We start from the raw sequence: 21,118 nt of genomic DNA, 5'->3' as shown, positions 1-21,118 counted from the left end.
AGACAGGTAGGGTGGGGGTGGGTAGGGTAAGTTGCCATAGTACTGAGGCACCCTACCTATAGGAGCAGACAGGAGTTGGGACACTGCGCTAACTCCGCCGCAATCTGTTTTGGTGTGCGCAAGGGTGGTTCACTGGAGAGCCACTAGAATATGACGTGAACGTGAACAAAGACCAATGCTATTCATTTAGATGTTTCCTGTGTTGCACTCAGTGCAAAGAACAAGTGGTCCAAAAAAAAAAAAAAAAAGCTACGAGAAAGGCATCTATGGTGAGGCACATGCAGCTGTCACAACACACTGGGAGCTTTAACAATTACGACAGGTTTTAATAAAATCAGTATCTCACACTGAGACCCACCAGGAGTACACAACATAGGAACAGAACAATTTGTGATGTATACAGTAAATATTAACAACCGGCATTTTTAATACAATATTCCAACAGGGACACCGCTACGTCGCACTGGTCCACTTGTATGTGCCGTAGAATTTGAATCCAACTTTCTTCCAAAGATCGTCTGCTTCCTTGAATCCACGACTGAAAAATTATAGCAATACGTTCCATTGAGACAAATTATTCACTGCAGCAAACACTGCTGGTACAGCAGGTTAAAGCGAAGCGATTGAGACACTTTCATAGATCTGGTTCATTACATCATGGACACATTGTACTGCACACTACAATACTGAGGAAAGAAAAGAATTATTCCTCTATGTGTCATACTTGACGAGCTTTTCGACACACTCCTGAGCAAGGCGCCCCATGAGTTCCGCAGTGCCCATTTTCTCCGCTTCTATTACCCTCTTTGCTGTGAAACTTTCAACAGAGGCTTACATCGATGCAACTGCTTTTTACGTTTATCAGGGATAACGTGGGGTGACACCCACATCCTTTGCTTTTGTGGTGTTTTTCGGCCTTTCTGGACGGTAATCCGGGGGGAGGGGGGGCAGAGTCCCTGGCCTATGTACAGCTGAACCTGGAGAGTCTACTTGAACACTTTTCTAGTTCTGCCGGTGAAGAGAACTCCGTTACACAGTGACTAACTCTAGTATTCAAGCAAACCCATGCACCTATGCTTAACTACAATATTGCACGTCACAAAATAGAGCACATGGTCGTACTGTTGCAGCAGCCGACTGTCAACGAAGTAACCGACAGCAATGCAGTGTTTTCTTTTCTTTCTTTTTTTTTTTCAAGGTTGAATATTCTTGGAGTGTGCCAGCCATTCTGTGCCTGGTCAGTTTGTGGATTGCGAGCCGCAAGTTAAAGACTGCCTGCCTTTCAAACAAACAAAAAAATACGCTTCAAAACAATTCCAATACCTTCCATAGACGTAAGGCACTGGTTTCGGTTTCTCCTGATCCACTTGGTGAAGGAGAGGGGTAAATATACGCCAAGCTTCCGCAAGTTCATCGCTGCGCACAAAATGGATCTGGGTTCCATAGAACACGTCCATAATCAGACGCTCATATGCATCAGGCATAATCAAACCCTGCAAAAGAAACGACAATACAGTATTAGTGCTTCAGAATGGGATTGAAGTTTCACCCGAATCACTCTTTGATGCAACTTTTGATTCAAATAGGCTATGTGAGTATGTCAGCTGTATATGCAGCTGCCCCATTTCCTTCTCTAACCCACTGCCCGTGGAGCTACCTCATTGGTCCCTATTCCAAATAAGGGGTTAACATTTCTAGGTAGGAATGTTTTAGCTGCACAGATGATAGTTTATATACATTTCAGCCACTGACTTTATGCATCTATTCTTTTTTTTAAATTTCCCCAAGGCAGTGCCTCGTCTGACTTTGTTTTTGTATTTTGTACCCATAAGCCATCCCATTTGCTCATGTGAGACGCAGCATACCTTGTAACGGCTTCCATAAGTGAGGTCCAGCTCGGTTTCTTCTGCATCGAAGGACATCCCGGGTTTCTTGGTCATGAGCTTAATGTAGATGGCCTCGCCTGGCTGTACCCGCATCACCAACTCATTCCTCTTACACTGCCCATTAAAGATATCGCCGGGAACTTCTTTGTACTGGATGCGCACCTCAGCCTTTCGTTCATTCAAGGCTAAGAAACAAGTACAAAGAATGATATGAAGAAATGAAGGGTAAGCAATTTTACGAGACATCCAATACAACGTTCGCCTGGCTGTACACTGCTTACCCAGACAGCACAATAAACAGACAGCATCTGAGTAGCATAGGACGTTTCAATACTGCGCTCAAGAATATGACACTGATGCGACATAAAATGTGCATGCAAAACACATCGGTTGGGTATTTCTGGAGGCACTCCACAATTTTCCAATTGGCACTCGAGCCCTCAGACCGGTATTTTAAAATCTGTCCAACTAGACTTATCTTATCAATTAATTAGCGCCCCCTGCAGCATTATTTTCCTGTGGTTTTGTATGCACAACGTCCAGCTCGGGCATGCATCACAGCCACACCTTTTCCGCAGCGCAGGATGAAGGGGACACCATCCCACCGTTCATTATGAATATAGGCAACAGCTGTGGCGTAAGTCGCAGTCGTAGATCCTGAGGGAACAGTGGGATCGTCCAGGTACCCCAGACGTTCATCGCCTTTGCCTTCAGGGTTGCCAACATATTGCCCAAGAACCACGTCGTCCATTGTGATGGGGGAAACACATTTGAGCACCTTCACCTGCAGAGGCATGCATGTGCTTTAGATCTGTACAAACTGGTAAATTATCAACCGAAGACGCGTGAAGTTCAAGAGGCATAAAAGTGCAAAAATTTATCTGAGTGGAATTAAAGATACCATTATCTTCACAATAAACAGGATTAGTCTATTACTTTTTTTCAAAAATTAACATGAACAGAAGTGCACTTTACACCATCCTCTCTTCCCTTTTTCTCAAGATGTGCAACACTTCAGTGCAGATAGAGTGGTTATGCATTGCAGGAAATCATCTTGCATAGACCAACGGTAGGCTGCCCAGACACTGTCGAGCCTCTTCGGGGGAACAGAAGAGGGAAAGTGCAGTGAAGTTAGGTTCCTTTCCCGCTTAACTCACCAACGAGATAATGTCTTTCGTGTTGCATCAAGGTAATGGCATCTTTTATTCCGCGAGGAGAAATTTTCACATTTTAGTGCTTCTTTAAAATCGGAAATTCCACTTTGGGTCTGTGAGACACGGCAGCAGGATCGTTTACCTTTTCGTTTCTGATATCTTCGGCATTAGTGGAAACTGGCTTTTCCATCGCCACAAGTGACAAGATTTGCAGGAGGTGATTTTGCATTACGTCTCTGTGGGGAGATATTTAACAATCACTCTTCTTCCCTGAGATGCCAACGGGCGTGTAAGTTGCGAGCGACTAAGAAAAGGTCTCTTTCACCTGCATTACCTGATGATGCCAAAATTGTCGAAGTACCCTCCTCGCCCCTGCGTTCCAAATGGCTCTTTGAAGGATATCACAACCGCTGCTATGTTGTCTCTGTTCCATGTTGGCCCAAAGATCTGGTTCCCAAACCTGAAAACACACTTCAGTGTTTTAACTGCAACCATGCAGCGAAAACGTCGCTCTTTTGGTGAGTAAGGTCGTGACATCGATGTCGCAGACAACAGTTTGTCCGATTGAGTGTAGGCCTAGACAACATAAACACTTGCAATATTTGTTGCATTAAGGTAGACTCGCTTCTTCACAAATTTTAGGGGAATTTTTCGTTCGCACACCAAGCACAAACCGCACAGCGTTATCTTTGTGGAGCGGTTATTGGGCTGTTCCTTTTGCTCTTCTTCAGGTAATGGCAGGATTTTTGTAGGACTAGAATGAGTCGCAAATTTGAAACGAACTGAAGCTTGCCAGAGGCTGAATGCGTAGCAGCATACTGGCGCGACAGGAATGCCTCTTCGCTGGACACACATGGCTCCGATATCTGTACCAAAATTGCCTCATTCCCTAAAGTTTAAGCAAAAGAATCTAATGAAGGAAAGACGTAATGAAGTTAAGAAAGCTCGGCTCAGCTCGTTGTAGGTTTATTTTTATTTTCTGTGACATTTTTTGTTCATGCAAGACTCCGACCCAGTACATCTCCCACTACGAAAAAGGAACTGCATGGTGTCCACTGTCCCAGTGATGATGACATCATTAACGCTGCAACCGATTTGAGAGGTCTAACGTTCTGTTTTTTTTGTTTTTTTTCATTGTGGCAGATGAGGCAATAAAACGCAGAACAGAGTGTCTATGAAGTTGCAGCTTTCAAATTCCCAGACTTTCCTAATTTTTCAATGATCATTTAAAGCGAATTCCATGTCCAAAACAAAAGGGAACTTTGTGTCCACTGCTACGTCTTGATACAGATCCCTCATAAGAAACAGATCATTTATTGAGTATTAGTGAGGCTGCCCTACTTTTCTGCCTCTGAGCTTGTCATAGTGGCATGGCCGCTCAACTGCTGAGTTGGCACTCGTGATTTTCTCTTGTCTGCGATTTTCCCTGACTTTAGCTGCTTTTTGGCAAATTTCCTGACAATCCCCCGAGTTTTCCAGTCGCGTCAAAATTCCCTGATAATTCCCAGTTTTCCAGCTCGGTAGACACAAGCCTCACAACGCCCTGGTGTCTTTTCTTCAACTTCCATTATTCAATAAGTCTTTCCTTTTTTTTTTTTTTCCTCACAAGGAGCATTATTGAGGAAGGAGTGTGGATAATGGCGGGAACTACGTTATTGAGTAACATTAGTTCATTCACCTAGGCCACCACCACCTCCTCCTCCTCCTTCTCCTCCTCCTGGATCTGATGACCCTTGCTTGGCACTCAAATCAAAATTGGTGCCTTAGGTATGGGGCTCTCAACGGTCAAGACATCCCAAATTACAGTAGCTATTGTGTCCTACAATGTGGGACAGAAATCTCAGGTCCGGCAGCTGTCTTATGCAAACATGTATAGAAAACACTCGTTAGCATATGGGCAGGTTGGTACATAATCCACCTTGCACAGTTCTTGTTACTGTAATAAACCTGGTTGAAAGTGTAGCGTGTCTCTTGTGTTGTCCTCGTTCCTATGTTTGCTGAATCGACGGACGTAATTGAAAAAATGGGATCTGGGAGATGTGGCTGCTACACACAGCTAGACTTGTTTACAAAATTACATTCCAAGAAAATATCTGACATGCACACACTATTTCCCACATGAATCATTAACCCAACCAGGTCAAGTCAGATTTGTGTGGTACAAGAACTTCGAGCATTTCACTGCAACGTGAACAACAACAACAAACAACATGGTCAATGAAATGTGGATTGTTTTACCTGAGAGTCATGAGGTTCTGAACCATTTCTTTGCCAAGGTAGTGATCAATACGATATATCTGAGATTCCGTAAACAGAGAAGCCAAGTGGTTTGAGAGCTGTGCTGATGAATCTGAATCATGGCCAAAGGGCTTCTCAATAATCACACGTGTCCAGCCACTGAAAACAATCCCGTAACTACATATACTACCAGTAATGCTTTCGTGACAAGTACTGCAAAACTTGGTCTTTCCACTGCACAAGTAGAATCACCAGTTACATATTTCACAACACACTAAAAGGTCTGACGACATATATAACGCGTGTATAAAGAACGCCATCCGCTGAAACGTTGCCTGCCTGCATACTGCTGACGATGGCCCAATAAGGCCGGAACAGCTGTCCAGTACTGGCATGGCGACATTTGAGCACTTACAAACATATATCTATATATATCAAGTGCAAAGACAAAGTGTCTGAAAGCTGCGAGTTAATATAAAATAATCAATAAGTGAGCCAGAGACTGAAGTTACATGAAAGGAAGTAAAACAGTTAGTAGTTTAATGCATTAGTTAACGCAAATAATTAGCTCTTAGATTTAAAAAGTTACAAAAATGCAGATTATCGACGTTTCGGAGGAAGCTCCTCCTTCGTCAGGATAAAGGTAAATGACTTTGTGCTATGGCTTATGTAGGTTTCTTGAATGACATCATAGTTGAGCAGGAGCTCGTCTCCTGGCGATTGTCGTACGAAGTTATGAAAATTTCGGGAAGGTCACTTGCGGGGTCCTTGTCCTGTGGTTTATATAATCTGGGGTAGTATTGAGGGGCTCACTTATTCATTATTTTATCTCTATATATATACTATTTCTTATCAATAAAACAAATATCAAGGTGCACAATGACGGAGTAACAACAAAAACACACAAAAAGAAAGGAAATACAAAATTACGTACCTTGTGCTCATGCAACAACGCTTGATGTTGGTTGACACAACTTCGAAGACATTTGGAGGAAGTGCCAGGTAGAACATACGATTTCCAGAGGCACTTCCTTCGTATTTTTTAATCTCCTTATTGAGGGTTTCGAAATCCTCTGGCACGTCGTAATTTCCAGACAGATAACTATTCACTTCCAGGAACTTCGTGAACTGTTCCTTTTCTTCCTCCTTCACCTGTTCAGTAGCACAGCACTTATGAACAAACAGCAAACATAACTTATAGCAAGCTCACATTGTGAAAGCAGTACTCTGCAACTATGTGGACAACAAAACAGGACGATTTATACGAGCACACATTCAACGTAACAAAATGAGAGTCTATAAAACACTTAGTGAAGCTACACACATACAGCTGCCATACTGGTCGCAAGCACCGTAGAGCATTTCCGTGTATTTGTCCTGAACTCTTGGGAGCTTTAGCACATGGTGCTGTAGTGATAAGAGTATACACAGGTACAAACCTTGAGGTACGGATCAATTCGTGACTTCAGATCATCGAATGCCATCTTTGTTCGGGCATATCCAACGAACCTTGTGTGTGGTGGCAGGAGCCCATCTCTGTAGAGTGCCCTACAAATAATGAAGTGTCAATCTACATAAACTTGGGATGCACACATATTCAGATTTTTCTATTCCAAATCCACACTTGTTAGCCCAGAAGAGAAGGCATAAATCAAAGTGGATGCTGCTTCATACGAAGATCCATCTGCCCATATTACAAGTACAAGCTGCATTTCCCTAGGTATTTCCTATGTGTTATTTGCACAAAAATTTATGTTGGGAATGACCATATCAGTTTCGTTCAAACTAAGACCCTCTCTCTGGCCTGTATTCACTTTGTAGGCATAGACTACCTCTCCCTACTGAAATTCTTATGGTATAGCACACACTAAATTCACATAACATACTATGCCATTATGTCTTAGAGATGTAACAAACGTGTATGATGTGTGTATGGTCTTACTTATTGCTGTAATCTTAATCCCCTATTTAGTATCCAGAAGAGAGTCTTGCAGATTATTCCGTCCATGCCCAATTATGATTCCACATCTTTTGCCTTTCATTGCTTGTCTGTTCAAGATATTTACCCCTCTATATAATGTTGTGCTACTGGTACACAAATTGTATCACGGTACGGTCTCAGACCGTTTGATTTCAATCAATGATTTTCAAACACCTTACATCGTCAGACTGCCATGCTACTCCTGCGTCCACCCAGAATGAACTTTGGCATTCATTCCACGTCTTATTTTGGCTCCAAACTTTGGAAATTCTTTACCAATACATCTCAGATCCTTAACTAACTTTCGACAGTTCATATAGCAAGTATGTATCTTTCCAGATGGGTAATATATATTCTGTACCTAAGTCTTAATGAGTTCACATTTTAACAAATTGTGTTTAGTCTTTTCGTAGTGCGTGTATTTTGTATCACTGCTTACTGATAGCGCGTATATAAAGTGTGCTATTGGGGACTGCAAAAAACAGGGCTTGCCCTCCATTTTGTATTCGTTTTTCAGTGTACTTTTCAATAAAGAACCTTTGAACCCGTGTATGACACGTATTTGGTTATGCAAATATTCGCTCAGTACGTGATTTAGGTATATGAGTATTCCCTCCGGTTTTAACAGTACTATTTGCACAGCCCAAACGCAAAACACCATATCGAAATGGCTAAGGTGTAGCATAACCAAGAACAAAAATGTGCAATCAAATTCGAGAAAACACTTTGCTATTGTATGTTCTGAAATATAACAAAATTTATGCTGAGCAGCCCATGCAGATATTTGTATCAAAGCTAGCGAAATATCTGCATTCCTACATTTTATATTAGTCGTAACCCTTTCCATCAGGAAAGCCCAGGAACGAATCGAGTGGAGGAATAGAAACCCAACTTATATGCACCTGGGATGTCTAATTGATAAGAAAGAGCTCTAATGCTGAATTCAGCCAACAGCATCAGGTAGCTGACTGGGCAGCTCGACCCAAATACTTATGCTCGGCCCCCTAACATGGTAACATTGTAACATGGTAGCCTTACCATAACGTTGGGTAAATTTTCTTCTTTGCGAGGTCGCCCTAGAAATGTACATGGTTATCGAAGTATAAGTACACGTCTCAACACAATAGGGATACATGGTGCTACAAATCCTTGTGCCTGAGGACATGTAAAAGACAAACACACACAAAGCCTTCATGTATATGTTAGTCTTTTACATATTGTCAAGCTCAAGGTTTTCTTCACCAGCTAGCCACCATCTTCCCAGTTATCTCAGAAATACATGGACCAAGAATCAAACCAAAACTTCCTTGGCAACACACATAGAAGCCTCAAATTACTGAATGGCAAGTCACAACAAGAACTTCAATCGTGACAGAGTTTCGTCTGCACATTTACAATCATACGACCATCTTGAAAAAAGATTTTGTGTGTGCACGTGGAGCTATGTCTGAAATATAGCGAACAGCATTTTTTAAGTATGTGCTGCTTAGTATGGTTAGTCACAGTTGTGTTTCCCCAGATTAAACAAGAATAATAGTCTAGAGGAAATTAGGGAGAAGTGCACACTTTTCTTTGCCTGTACAGGAAGAAAATTTTTTTATACGGTATATGGCCCCAATGGCCATTCTAGACGCGTTCTAGAGATGTCTGTACAGACAAGCTCAACGTGTGAATTCCAAGGAAGGTTCTCTTGGAACCAAACACCCGAGGAATTTTATTCTACTGACATTTTCTTCGTTGATGGAATTTATTTTGATTGAGAACGTGGGGTTGATCACTTTATTTTTAGCTCTAAATATGATACTTTTGGTTTTCTTTATATATTTAAAATTAATCTATTTCTAGTTAACCATGTTCATAATCCATCAAAATATTTATTAACTTCTGTGGATATGTGGTTTTAATGAATGGGAAGTGAAGAATACCCTGGTGCTGCCCGCGTACATAACTATATATGAGGTTATTCTTGGGACTGATATGATATCATTTATGTACAGTAAGAATAAAGCTGGACCTATTATTGAACCATGCGCAACACCGTGTTTTGTTTCATGAGATAGGGACCTGTATCCATGCACTCTGACGGATTGTAATCTGCAGGACAAATAACTACAGAAGAGATAAAAGGCTATGCCGCGAATACCATAGTATGGTAGCTTTTCAATAAGGATTTTGTGTTGAATAGAGTCAAATGCCTTTCTTCGATAAAAAAACAGAAGCCAATTGTATATAACCAGTTTTCAGTATTTGCTATAATCTGAAGTAAGGGCAACTCAGTGGACTTCCCCTTTTGGAGACTGTACTGTGAGTCACACATGATAGTGTGTTTCTGAGAAATAAAACTAACCTCGTATTAATAATTTTGTCTATAATTTTAGATAAAATAGGTAACAGTGAAACTGGTCTGTAATCACTTAGATCATCCACATTGCGACCTTTACTAAGCATAGTTACCTGCGATTTCTTTAATTTGTTGGGGAATATCCCTATGAACATTACCCGGTTGCAAACATAACTGAAGGGGTCACTAATAGGAGTGGCAATTCGTTTTATGGCAATGACCTTAAAGTTATCTAGAGATGGTATATAACATGCATTAGGGATATCTACAATCAGGCTGTGTGATAATTCGAATTTTTCTAATACTGAAGCAAATAATTGTATATACAATTTGAATTCCAGATCCAATATGAAATTTTGTATTCAAATTTTGAATCGATATTGCTTCCAGAGCAAATCTGTTCAAACAGTTCCAAAGCCGTAGTTGTAAACCCAAAAATACCAGAAGAGGAGGTTTTCAAAGAAAGTAAGAGCTGTTTCACACGACACGGCCGCACATAAATATCACAAAGATATGTTGTATTTCGGTATATATACTGAAAAACATGTTTGTTCTGTATTGGCTTTGCATTTACTTTGGGAATGTAACTGTTCACCTCATATTCACTTTAGTTTTAAAGTTACTATTCACACAATTGTAAACTTCAATGTGCAAAAATACTGAAACAACTAGAACAGCCTTGTCAGAAGTTTGGATCAAGAATATCTGTGCACAAGGACGATGCACTGTGCTTTTCCAAAATTACTTGCCATGTAAACCATTTTGATTCTGCAGTACGTCTCATTCGTACTGCACATTGCAGAATGGAATGAGAATATGAACTGTCATTTATCGAAGTGTCGTGGCATGTCTATAACTGTTGCACTGTCAGGTCGTCCTAATATTTTTGGTAGATCATCCACATTGCGACCTTTACTAAGCATAGTTACCTGTGATTTCTTTAATTTGTTGGGGAATATCCCTATGAACATTACCCGGTTGCAAACATAACTGAAGGGGTCACTAATAGGAGTGGCAATTTGTTTTATGGCAATGACCTTAAAGTTATCTAGAGATGGTATATAACATGCATTAGGGATATCTACAATCAGGCTGTGTGATAATTCGATTTTTTCTAATACTGGAGCAAATAATTGTATATACAATTTGAATTCCAGATCCAATATGAAATTTTGTATTCAAATTTTGGTAATGCTGAGCCCTTACTGCCAATGGCTCAGCCAAGAAAGCACCACAAAGTGTGGGATAGTATTTCCAAAAGAGGCTTTGACAATAACACTGTATCAGAGAAATTAGTAGCTTCGACAATACGTATGTATGTACCGCCAATTTTAGGCGCTACTTCGGAAACTCGACAATAGTTGTGCAACACTCGAAATTTCAAGGGTCCTCTCCTGGGATCATTAAGCGGTAGTATGCGAATGAGTTATGCATATTTTAAGCTCGAAATCCCGATTCCTACGTATGTGCAACTTGATGAATGCGCGAATGACACACGTGGATGGCAAACGTGTGTCCAGCACCACGTGCGAACAACAATAATGTACTACACTTACGACAAAAACACATTTCTGGCTCCTGAACACGCTAGAGATAAGACAATGAAGATGTAATATCTCACCCCGTAATCAAACACCACAAACACAGTGCCTCGCTTCCACAACAAACCCATGTGCACTTTAGCTGCGAGATTTCAACTCCGAGACGCGTGAGACGCCGACACCGAAACGCCATATGACGTATTAGCCGCTGTTTTCAGGAGAAGCAGTGGAAGTACGCCCGGCTAATTTTACTCGGCCACGCAACATGGACCGACGTTGGTAAACAAACAGTTGATCAAAACTTACAGAAGCACCGAAGACGACGAATGTGTGGGCCTGTTGCTCCTGTACGGGTTCTTCGATCAGCAGAATCGATTCCTTGAGCAGGGCTATGCACTGCGGAGAGAGAGACGGTGGAAAAGCCTGAGACTGTGGCATTGCCTCCGCGCGAGCGTCAGGCCTAACGACGAACTGATCACTCTGCGAGCAGCCCAGTTTGAGGATTAATATTGCATTCGGCGAGGGATGTTCCCTGCGGCGATAAGAAGTGCGGCGAGAGGGAAAGAAGCGCTTCCAACAGAACCGCTCTCGACGGCGGACGTCAGTCGACTGTCGTTGTTTCGTGTGAGCGCAAGCAGCGAGCAGGCTGAAATAGGCCGACCTCTTTTCGCAGACAGGTTCACGCTAGAGCACGATACACCGTACTTTGGGTTGGGCCCTGCCTTGTTATGCAGATATACGACCGAATCGATTTAGTTCGATCTCTGAGAAGGCGTGTAATGTCGGACAGAGCGCACTTACTTTTCGACGGCGGTATTGGCCCGACAGCTTGAATTTTGAAGGCGGCCACGCGGACGATGCTGGTCACGTCGTCTTCCTCCTCGGTCAGCGTTTCCGAGGTAGTGTCGTAGTGTTGGTATAGTGTGATAGCTAGGAAGTTACGGTTTCGTTTCCTTGCACAATTTTGTACCTACATTGTCGAAACGATCGAATATTTATTCCTCGTGTGCGGGATCACTGCCGGCAACCAGCTGGTTAATTCGCAGCTGGACGCCTCCACAACAAGCAGAAAGCTATAAACAAAATTGTTTTGGTGTTTGTGCTCATTTCACCCTGTTTTTGGAATTATTTTGAGCGTTTTTTTTTTTAATGCTACAATTTGCTATTTAGTTTCAGGAACATTATTGATATGCAATTTGCACAGTATTTATTTGTGTTGTTTGCTGTTGTCAACGTTGTGAATCGTGTCAGATGACTGCGGTATCCTGCCAAAAATCTACGCGAACTATATTCACAGCTTATTTTATACTAAGTACCCCACGTGCGGTCATAATTTACAGATGCATACTAATGAAGTATCATCCTCGCTCCGTTTAATGCCACTACTATCCTTTCACTTATGGGTGAGAGAATGGAGCGGGTGTCATGTATTGAGAGCAAGGATCGGGGGAGTAATAACAAAGTAGTGGATTACCGGTGATGCATTAAATCATAATGTAATCCATTTAATTTTGCAGAGTAGTAATGAGTAACGTAATGCCATTAACATTTGGACGAGTAATGGCATTACTCATTACTTGGCTTGTTTCACGCATTGTCGTAAGCCCGCAGTTACCGATTACGTTAAGGTAATAAGTAACAACAACAACAAGTAAGTGATGACGATTCCAAAACTGTAATGAGCAATGGTAATACCCTACAAAATAAATGTAACAAGCTTCCTCGCCTCTGGTTGGGAGTGCTGTGACTTGTCATTTTGGAAAAAATGGGTGTCATATTATTCGTTATTATTATTGGCGCCCTGCTTGCATTTTCCTGGAAGCGTGAACTACCTACATTACCTTCCAAAACTGTAATGAGCAATGGTAACACCCTAAAAAATAAAAGTAACTTCCTCGCCTCTGGTTGGGAGTGCTGTGCCTTGTCACTTTGGGAAAAATGGGTGTCATATTATTCCTTATTATTATTGGGGCCCTGCTTGCATTTTTGCGGAAGCATGAACTACCTGCACTACCTTCCAAAACTGTGATGCGCAATGGCAATACCCTACAAAATAAAAGTAACTTCCTCGCCTCCGGTTGGGAGTGCTGTGACTTGTCATTTTGGGGAAAATGGGTGTTATATTGTTCCTTATTATTATTGGCGCTCTGCTTGCATTTTCGTGGAAGCGTGAACTACCTGCATTACCTTCCAAAACTGTAATGCGCAATGGTAATACCCTACAAAATAAAAGTAACTTCCTCGTCTCTGGTTGGCAGTGCTGTGACTTGTCATTTCCAAACTTCACATTACCTTCCAAAACTGTAATGAGCAATGGTAATACCCTAAAAAATAAAAGGAACTTCCTCGCCTCCGGTTGTGAGTGGTGTGACTTGTCGTTTCCAAACTTGGCATTACCTTCCAAAACTGTAATGAGCAATGGTAATACCCTACAAAATAAAAGTAACTTCCTCGCTTCTGGTTGGGAGTGCTGTGACTTGTCATTTTGGGAAAAATGGGTGTAATATTATTCCTTATTATTATTGGCGCCCTGCTTGCATTTTCGTGGAAGCGTGAACTACTTGCAATACCTTCCAAAACTGTAATGCGCAATGGCAATACCCTACAAAATAAAAGTAACTTCCTCGCCTCTGGTTGGGAGTGCTGTGCCCTGTCACTTTGGGAAAAATGGGTGTCATATTATTCCTTATTATTATTGGCGCCCTGCTTGCATTTTCGTGGAAGCGTGAACTACCTGCATAACCTTCCAAAACTGTAATGCGCAATGGTAATACCCTACAAAATAAAAGTAACTTCCTCGCCTCTGGTTGGCAGTGCTGTGACTTCTCATTTCCAAACTTCACATTACCTTCCAAAACTGTAATGCGCAATGGTAATACCCTACAAAATAAAAGTAACTTCCTCGTCTCTGGTTGGCAGTGCTGTGACTTGTCATTTCCAAACTTCGCATTACCTTCCAAAACTGTAATGAGCAATGGTAATACCCTAAAAAATAAAAGTAACTTCCTCGCCTCCGGTTGGGAGTGATGTGACTTGTCGTTTCCAAACTTGGCATTACCTTCCAAAACTGTAATGAGCAATGGTAATACCCTACAAAATAAAAGTAACTTCCTCGCCTCTGGTTGGGAGTGCTGTGACTTGTCATTTTGGGAAAAATGGGTGTAATATTATTCCTTATTATTATTGGCGCCCTGCTTGCATTTTCGTGGAAGCGTGAACTACCTGCAATACCTTCCAAAACTGTAATGCGCAATGGCAATACCCTACAAAATAAAAGTAACTTCCTCGCCTCTGGTTGGGAGTGCTGTGACTTGTCATTTTGGGAAAAATGGGTGTCATATTATTCCTCATTATTATTGGCGCCCTGCTTGCATTTTCGCGGAAGCGTGAAGTACCTGCGTTACCTTCCAAAACTGTAATGCGCAATGGTAATACCCTACAAAATAAAAGTAACTTCCTCGTCCATGGTTGGCAGTGCTGTGACTTGTCATTTCCAAACTTGGCATTACCTTCCAAAACTGGAATGCGCAATGGTAATACCCTACAAAATAAAAGTAACTTCCTCGCCTCCGGTTGGGAGTGGTGTGACTTGTCATTTTGGGGAAAATGGGTGTCATATTATTCCTTATTATTATTGGCGCCCTGCTTGCATTTTCGCGGAAGCGTGAACTACCTTTCGTGAAGGTTTTCTTTCGAAGGTGCTTTCGTACACGGTATTACGAGTATATGATAGAGGATGGGATTAAGTCACGGTGTGTTCGTATTTACGGTCGTTTTCAATGTTCACATCACGTGTGGTACATGGATTTTTTTTTCAATTCCGTGTTAGTGCCGCGAAGCAACAGTGGCTATAAAGCAGCGTACAGACGTGGGCAGATGGAGGGAGGACAGCAGGAAGGAGTGGGGAACAGGGCTGTTAGTATGCGTCCTGGGCAGACTTCAATGGGAACTGGGCCGACATTCGTCTGGAAAGTCTGCCGGAAAACCCAGGGAAAACCTCAGACAGCACAGCCGGAGCTGGGGTTCGAACCCGCCTCCCAGTCTCCGCGTGGAATGGAAAAGCGGTGACTTTGCCCCGGTTTCACCAACGCTGGTTAACTTTGAACCAAGATCAACTGGCGATGTATTTCGCACTGACGAAATATACCAAGCTCAATTTTAAGTAGTATCATCTCATCCGTGGGTTTCATACTAAATTAGCCTTACAATTTAAGAAAAAATGGAGTTCTTTTACTCTTTTTGGGGATTAAATGCATTGCCACAAAAAGTAGACTCCTTTCGGGAGTAAATGCACGACAGTAAATGAGTGCCACAAAGAGCGGAGACTGCATTTCACGCTCTGTTCTACGAGTCCCAGGTACATAATTCGTGTGCATACATGAAAATACTTTGAATCAAATCGTCAGCAGTGATATATCGAGTGATACAAAATCTTGCGACATACATAGGGCACAATTTGCGAAGAAAGAAGTGCTAACTGTTTCTTACTCTGCGTGGGTGGAAAATTTCTAAGTGGTGGCTGAGTTATACAGCCTTATGCCATCAGATTGACCAAGAGCTCACATTTACGTAGACTGTTGCGTTCAGTTCAGTGACAATTTGCAGTCCTGGGGAGTAAATCGTCGGGACTAGGGGACTAAAATGCGAGTAATTGCAGTATAGAGGACTAGAAGCTGCAATTACACCCCCATTTTACTCCTTGTTTTCTTAGAGTGTAGTAAAGTCACCGTACACAGTGCTGTACTATAGAGTGGTGCACATCCTATTTACCCTTCGAAGCTTCGTAATCGTAAATAGGCCCAATTTGACAAACATGCATCACAGCTACGCACGAACCATGCATCGAGTGCGTACTTACGGTGGCCAAGACAAAGGACAAGGAGAACTCAAATGAAGCCCATTGCACGGCAAGCATTGTAAACAACATGACCCTTGCTGTTCCATTAGAATGAGCGCATAAACAACCTTCTCATTATTTACGCGTACAATTTGCGTTGCCATGGAGGTGCCACTTGTCTTCGCTGATTGAGGCAAAAACAGCCTGGGATTCCCGACTAATCCCGTCTGCTGTGGTTCTCGTTTCCAGCATGGCAAACTGGTGAACTGGTATTGTACCACGACTATACTACCAGGGACGGATGCAGGATTTTTCCCGAGGGGGGGGGGGGATCTAAAGTCTGCATGTTTGACTACTTTCTGAGAAAAGTAGTGTGTTTTATCGGTAGCCCGAAAATGGTATCAAGACCGCTATGACGAGTAAAGTCTCTGTCATTTCATTCCAATATCATGCACATCGTAATTATTCGATATGACGGCTCTCACACTTTAATATAGCTGTCGCCTTCTCTCTCTTTCTTTTTTTTTTTTTTTTTTTTTTTTTTGTGTGTGTGTGTACATCACTCGTTGGAAAGCGAGTCTATAGGATCCGATCATATAGACTTACTTTCCAACGAGTGATGTGCGCAGAAAAAAAAAAGAAAAGAAACAAAGAAACAAAAGGCGACAGCTATAATAAAGTATCAGAGCGATCATATAGAATAATTACGATGTGCATGATATTGGAATGCAATGACAGAGACTTTACTCATCATAGCGGCCGTAGAATCGCCCATCTCATCATCAACATCAACAATGTATGTGTGTGCGCTCTTTTACTCGATGAACATAACATGAGTAGGCAGGCTATATACAGGACGAGAAGAACACACGACAGACTCAGAGTCTGTCGTGTCTTCTTCTCGTCCTGTATCTTCCCTGAAACTCAAACCCTGAACGCAAAGGAACGGCGTTCCTTTGTGTTCCGGCTTCCACGTTGGTGCTGCCAATTTATCCATGTGTTTCTTCTTTTTACTCAATCATTCTTTGCATTCCATTCCTTGTCCATAGCACTCCCGAAGTATTTTGCAAGATGCCCGACGCGAACGGGCATTTAACGAAATGCCTGGCTTTTCTTTTTCCTTTTTTTGGGGGGGGAGGGCATTTTGCTAAATGTCTGACCGAAACGAGCATTTCATGAGATGCCTGTAATCGTTTAGTCATTTAATAAAATGCACGGTTTTGCGTTCTGCCTGTAACATATGTATGCTCTTCATCTTTAGCTATGCACGTACAGCTGGTAATTTACTTCGTTGCGTAAATGTTTCTGCACGTCAAAGCTTTACGAAAACATTCTGGCGACGGCTGTGAGAACTGAGAAGTGATTTAGAAAAAAAAAATTCTAAATTGTACAGCGAAAACAATCTGGACTCTCGCTTTGTTATCGAAACCCAGACCCAGACCTTGGGGATACCTAAAGTCAGTGACTTTTTAGAGGTGCCCCCCAAACGTCTCTGGAGATACCTGCTGTCCAGGCGCCCCCCTGGAATCGTGGGATGTTTGCCTCTCTCGCAACCCCTCGGCACAACTCTGCTTGTAGACTTGTCTGTCCAAAGCCTGTTTTCGGGGCTCTGAGATCTTACGGCTTTTCATCGCGAAGAATAGTTAAATAGCCACCATCCAATTGGCAGCATCTTTCAAAGCATCGCATTCGACGCTGCTTCTCTGAACAGCGCGTTGTAATTACAATTACGGCAATTTAGACCTATGTACTACTTGAAACTGGATAAGAAGAAACCTGGTACTGGCAGTGTTATCTAATTACGTTGCAGCCACCGTTCATTGCGAAAACGCAAATGACTCTGTACAGAACGAGCAAAGCGTTCTGGTGGGTTTGGCCACCTATATTGGTGTAGTGTTAAGTTATTGGCGGGCCGCCTTCTCACATCACTAGCGCGATGAATTCCACTCTGCACTGGTTCCATTGGAGCACTGGTTCCAGACGAGCGGCTTACTCGCACCCTCTCCCTCGTCTTTCTTTCCTGTGCAGCATATACTGGGTGATAGTGGCTTTGTTATTTAGACACATGACAGCAATTCGATACATATAAGTGTAATAATCACTCCAACCACCCTGCAGGTTTACACGAGTGCGGCCCGCTATGCCTATATGAGGCATTCGTTACCCCGTCTAACTACGCGGCAAGTGGGTTACTTTGTCATTTGCTAGCATGTTTTATCGCTCGACAGCCTTGAATGTTTACTGCCCTCTTTTTTAGGACGGATCAAGGACTGCAAGTTCCACGAAAACATCAAAGGTGTGACGGCAGCAATCAGGCTTTCATCTGTAGACATTGTTTACGGGACAGCTCGGTCTGGCCACAGTCACGGTCCGGTCACACTGCCCTCTGACGTTGACCGCGTTGATATATGCGAAGCGCAGACACATCGCTCACCCTTGTTGCCGCAAATATGATGTATTTAGGGCTGCCACCTCTTCAGATCTCACGCGGATGGGTTACAAAATCCAGTTTTGAAGAGGGTGTTGGAATTATATATTGGTGTGTGACTGACATCCGTATCGGCTGGCTTTTCCGACTTTCTCGACAGGTCTTCCTTTTTTTTACAAAAAAAAAGATCTCCGAGGGAGTGTTTGGGGGTCTGGGGCTTGTCCGTGAAGGGGGCAAGAGGGGCCGTGCACCTCGTCCGCCCTGGAGCTTCAACGTCACTTGTGAACATAGTGCACGCTATATTCATATGTCGTCACAGTTTTTCGCAGGTGTCATAATACTAATATGGATCTCTCTGAACACACGCACAGTCCGCAGCGTCCGTCCCCGGGAAAAGGTGTGAAGGGTAGCACGCCTTTGCCTCCCTTGGAATAATTCCTGGGAACGCCCATGGTCTGGGGTTGATGAGAAATATAATGTATATTGACATAAAGCCATGAATTATCAATATTATCAACATCAAATTATCAATATCGAATCTATCAATATCGAATCAATCAATACCGAATTATCAGTACTATTACCTTGGATGCAGCAAATTCGAACGAAATATACAGTGATAAAAAATTCTAACTGGCGACGTACGCCGGATGATTATGGGACTTTCGGCAATTATCTTCTGGAAACTTTTGCCACCATTGAGGAAGGCTTTGGAGAATTTTTAATTGCGGGAAATTTATTTCTGTCAATTGAACTTTGAAAATTGCCAAGCGAACCTCGCTTTTTTTCTTTTTTTTACAGAAATATGAAGTCCTCCACGGGTAACCGCTGACCCAACAAAAACTATGCACAGTATTCCAACAGAAATAGTAGAGCAAATAGTAAAAAATTACGCTTTAGCCCTGCCTGCTTGATTTTCGCAAACAAGCGCGCGCGAAATGTGCGTCTAGAGGAGGAAGTGGCCCCCACCTTCATTTGTTTTGCCTTCTTTGCGATAAGACGGTTTCCACCAGCATCAAGGTCAAAGAAAGGTAAAGGAAAGGGGAGGGGGGCTAATTGCGGAAATTTTACTTTTTTTTTTCGACTGTTTCTGTTGCGATACTGTGCATAGTTCTTCTTGGGTCTGTGGTTATCCGGGGATGACTTCATATTTCTGTTTTAAAAAATGTGAGGGTCGCTTGGAAAATTTTCAAAGTTCAATTTAAAGAAAACAAATGTCGCACAGTTAAAAATTGTCCAAAACCCTCCTGAATGGTAGCAAAAGTTTCCAGAAGGTAATTGCCGAAAGCCCCACAATCCTCCGGCGAGTACGTCGCCAGTTAGAATTTTTATCACGTTAGGTGAAACACCCTGTGTAATTATCCTAGATATCAGATAGCCGCTATTGTGGTATTCCAGGTGAGCAGGTTGCCGCCGTGCTTAAAATCAATTCTGCTCTCTGTTTTCTTTCAGGCTTTGAAACGAAGAACTACCCACTTTTTGTACTAATTATAGGTACAAAGATAGGTTCTATATAAGAACACTGGGCTACTTTACGACGCGTGTTTAGCGGGAAACTAGAAAAAAGAAGAGGAGGAGGAGGTGGCTGCTTGCAGTGTCATCAGACATCGGGGGTATATCACAAATAAAAAGACCAGTTGCCTCAGGCCGACTTCAAAAACACACGTGGATTTGAAAAGCGAGTTGAAACACCTACATCACCTTAGGTACGGACATCATCAAGGGCGGCATATCATGCAGGGTGACTATGTATTCCTCCATCGTAATAAATTGAACATAAAGATGAATTTAAATAGATTTGCAGGGTGTGGTGGACGTCCTGTATCCTAATAGCGAGTTTTAATAGATATAGGAAAGTGCTCACGATAACCGTTCAGACAGTATATGATTAGCTAATCGCCCTGTTTCTCTGAAGTGGGTGACATCACGTGGCTAAGCTTGGTTTTGACAGCTTCCTCTATCGTTTCTATGAAAAGAATGGGAAAACTATCCTTTCTCAGATAAGCACCCGCGTATATCATGCGCCGAACTTGGACTTCTGACGACACATAACGAGCTTCCTGGCCTATACCTTATTGGCAAAGTGCCAATGCACGCATGTCGGCTACAACTACTCTGACCACGTGTGATGAGAATTCAAGCAAATGCACGTAATTCGACAAGCATCAAACCACCATTAGTCTGAGCAAAGGGCGTTTTTACACGCGATCGTAATGAGAGATACGCGCAACACTCGCTTTGTATGTATCAGTTTCTCTCCGGGCATTATACAAACGGTAAATAACAATCACAAATATAGTATCAGTTTTTCCCGTAAATACTAAATAGTCGCGCGTTCCACAGTAGTGCGCTAGGGTCCGGTCTGCAAGTATACCACAGGCTACTCAATGCAATGCTTCCAGAGTTCAGACCCCCAATGAGCATCACGATTTTGTTCTACCTCGATATTTATTGATTCAAATACCGCTCACCTGAGCTGCTGACTTCACCATTGCGACTGAAGTTATTCGCCGGCACTGACACAACGGACAGCGTAAACTTTTTTTCAGCGTTGGGCTGCCCGCCGTGGCGAACTTCTCAAGAATGCCGCGCCTGACTTGTTTCGAGTCACTCTTCCTTCAGGGAGAACCCGCTGGGTGCCTCGAAAAAGAAAAAGGAGGGGGCCTGTAAACAGTCCGCGGAAAGAATGGGAGAAATGGCTGTGATGGCACG

At 42.6% G+C, this 21,118-nt stretch overlaps 1 protein-coding gene across 3 annotated transcripts; it reads right to left on the bottom strand.

Annotated features, from left to right (window-relative positions):
* Positions 1 to 305: 305 nt before the first annotated feature.
* Positions 306 to 20,969, bottom strand: LOC135400779 (glucose-6-phosphate 1-dehydrogenase-like). 3 transcript variants are annotated; one of them, XM_064632690.1, is made up of 12 exons: positions 20,878 to 20,969; positions 11,448 to 11,537; positions 8,298 to 8,335; positions 6,718 to 6,826; positions 6,213 to 6,430; positions 5,279 to 5,437; positions 3,375 to 3,500; positions 3,183 to 3,276; positions 2,454 to 2,670; positions 1,866 to 2,071; positions 1,324 to 1,493; positions 306 to 538 (listed from the first exon to the last, which is right to left on the bottom strand). In XM_064632690.1, exons 1-12 carry the CDS (start codon positions 20,896 to 20,898, stop codon positions 454 to 456), a joined length of 1,533 nt encoding a protein of 510 aa, XP_064488760.1. In that variant the 5' UTR covers positions 20,899 to 20,969; the 3' UTR covers positions 306 to 453. The 3 variants fall into 3 exon arrangements, with proteins under 3 accessions (XP_064488760.1, XP_064488758.1, XP_064488759.1); XM_064632688.1 differs by lacking the exon at positions 20,878 to 20,969 and having other exon boundaries at positions 11,448 to 11,909; XM_064632689.1 differs by lacking the exons at positions 11,448 to 11,537; positions 20,878 to 20,969 and adding an exon at positions 11,222 to 11,319.
* Between the last annotated feature and the right edge of the window lie 149 nt (positions 20,970 to 21,118).

This window comes from Ornithodoros turicata, chromosome 7, assembly GCF_037126465.1.
Source record: "Ornithodoros turicata isolate Travis chromosome 7, ASM3712646v1, whole genome shotgun sequence".
NCBI lineage: Eukaryota > Metazoa > Arthropoda > Arachnida > Ixodida > Argasidae > Ornithodoros > Ornithodoros turicata.
Note: the sequence above shows the minus strand (reverse complement) of the source record. Positions and strands in the feature narration are given on the sequence as shown.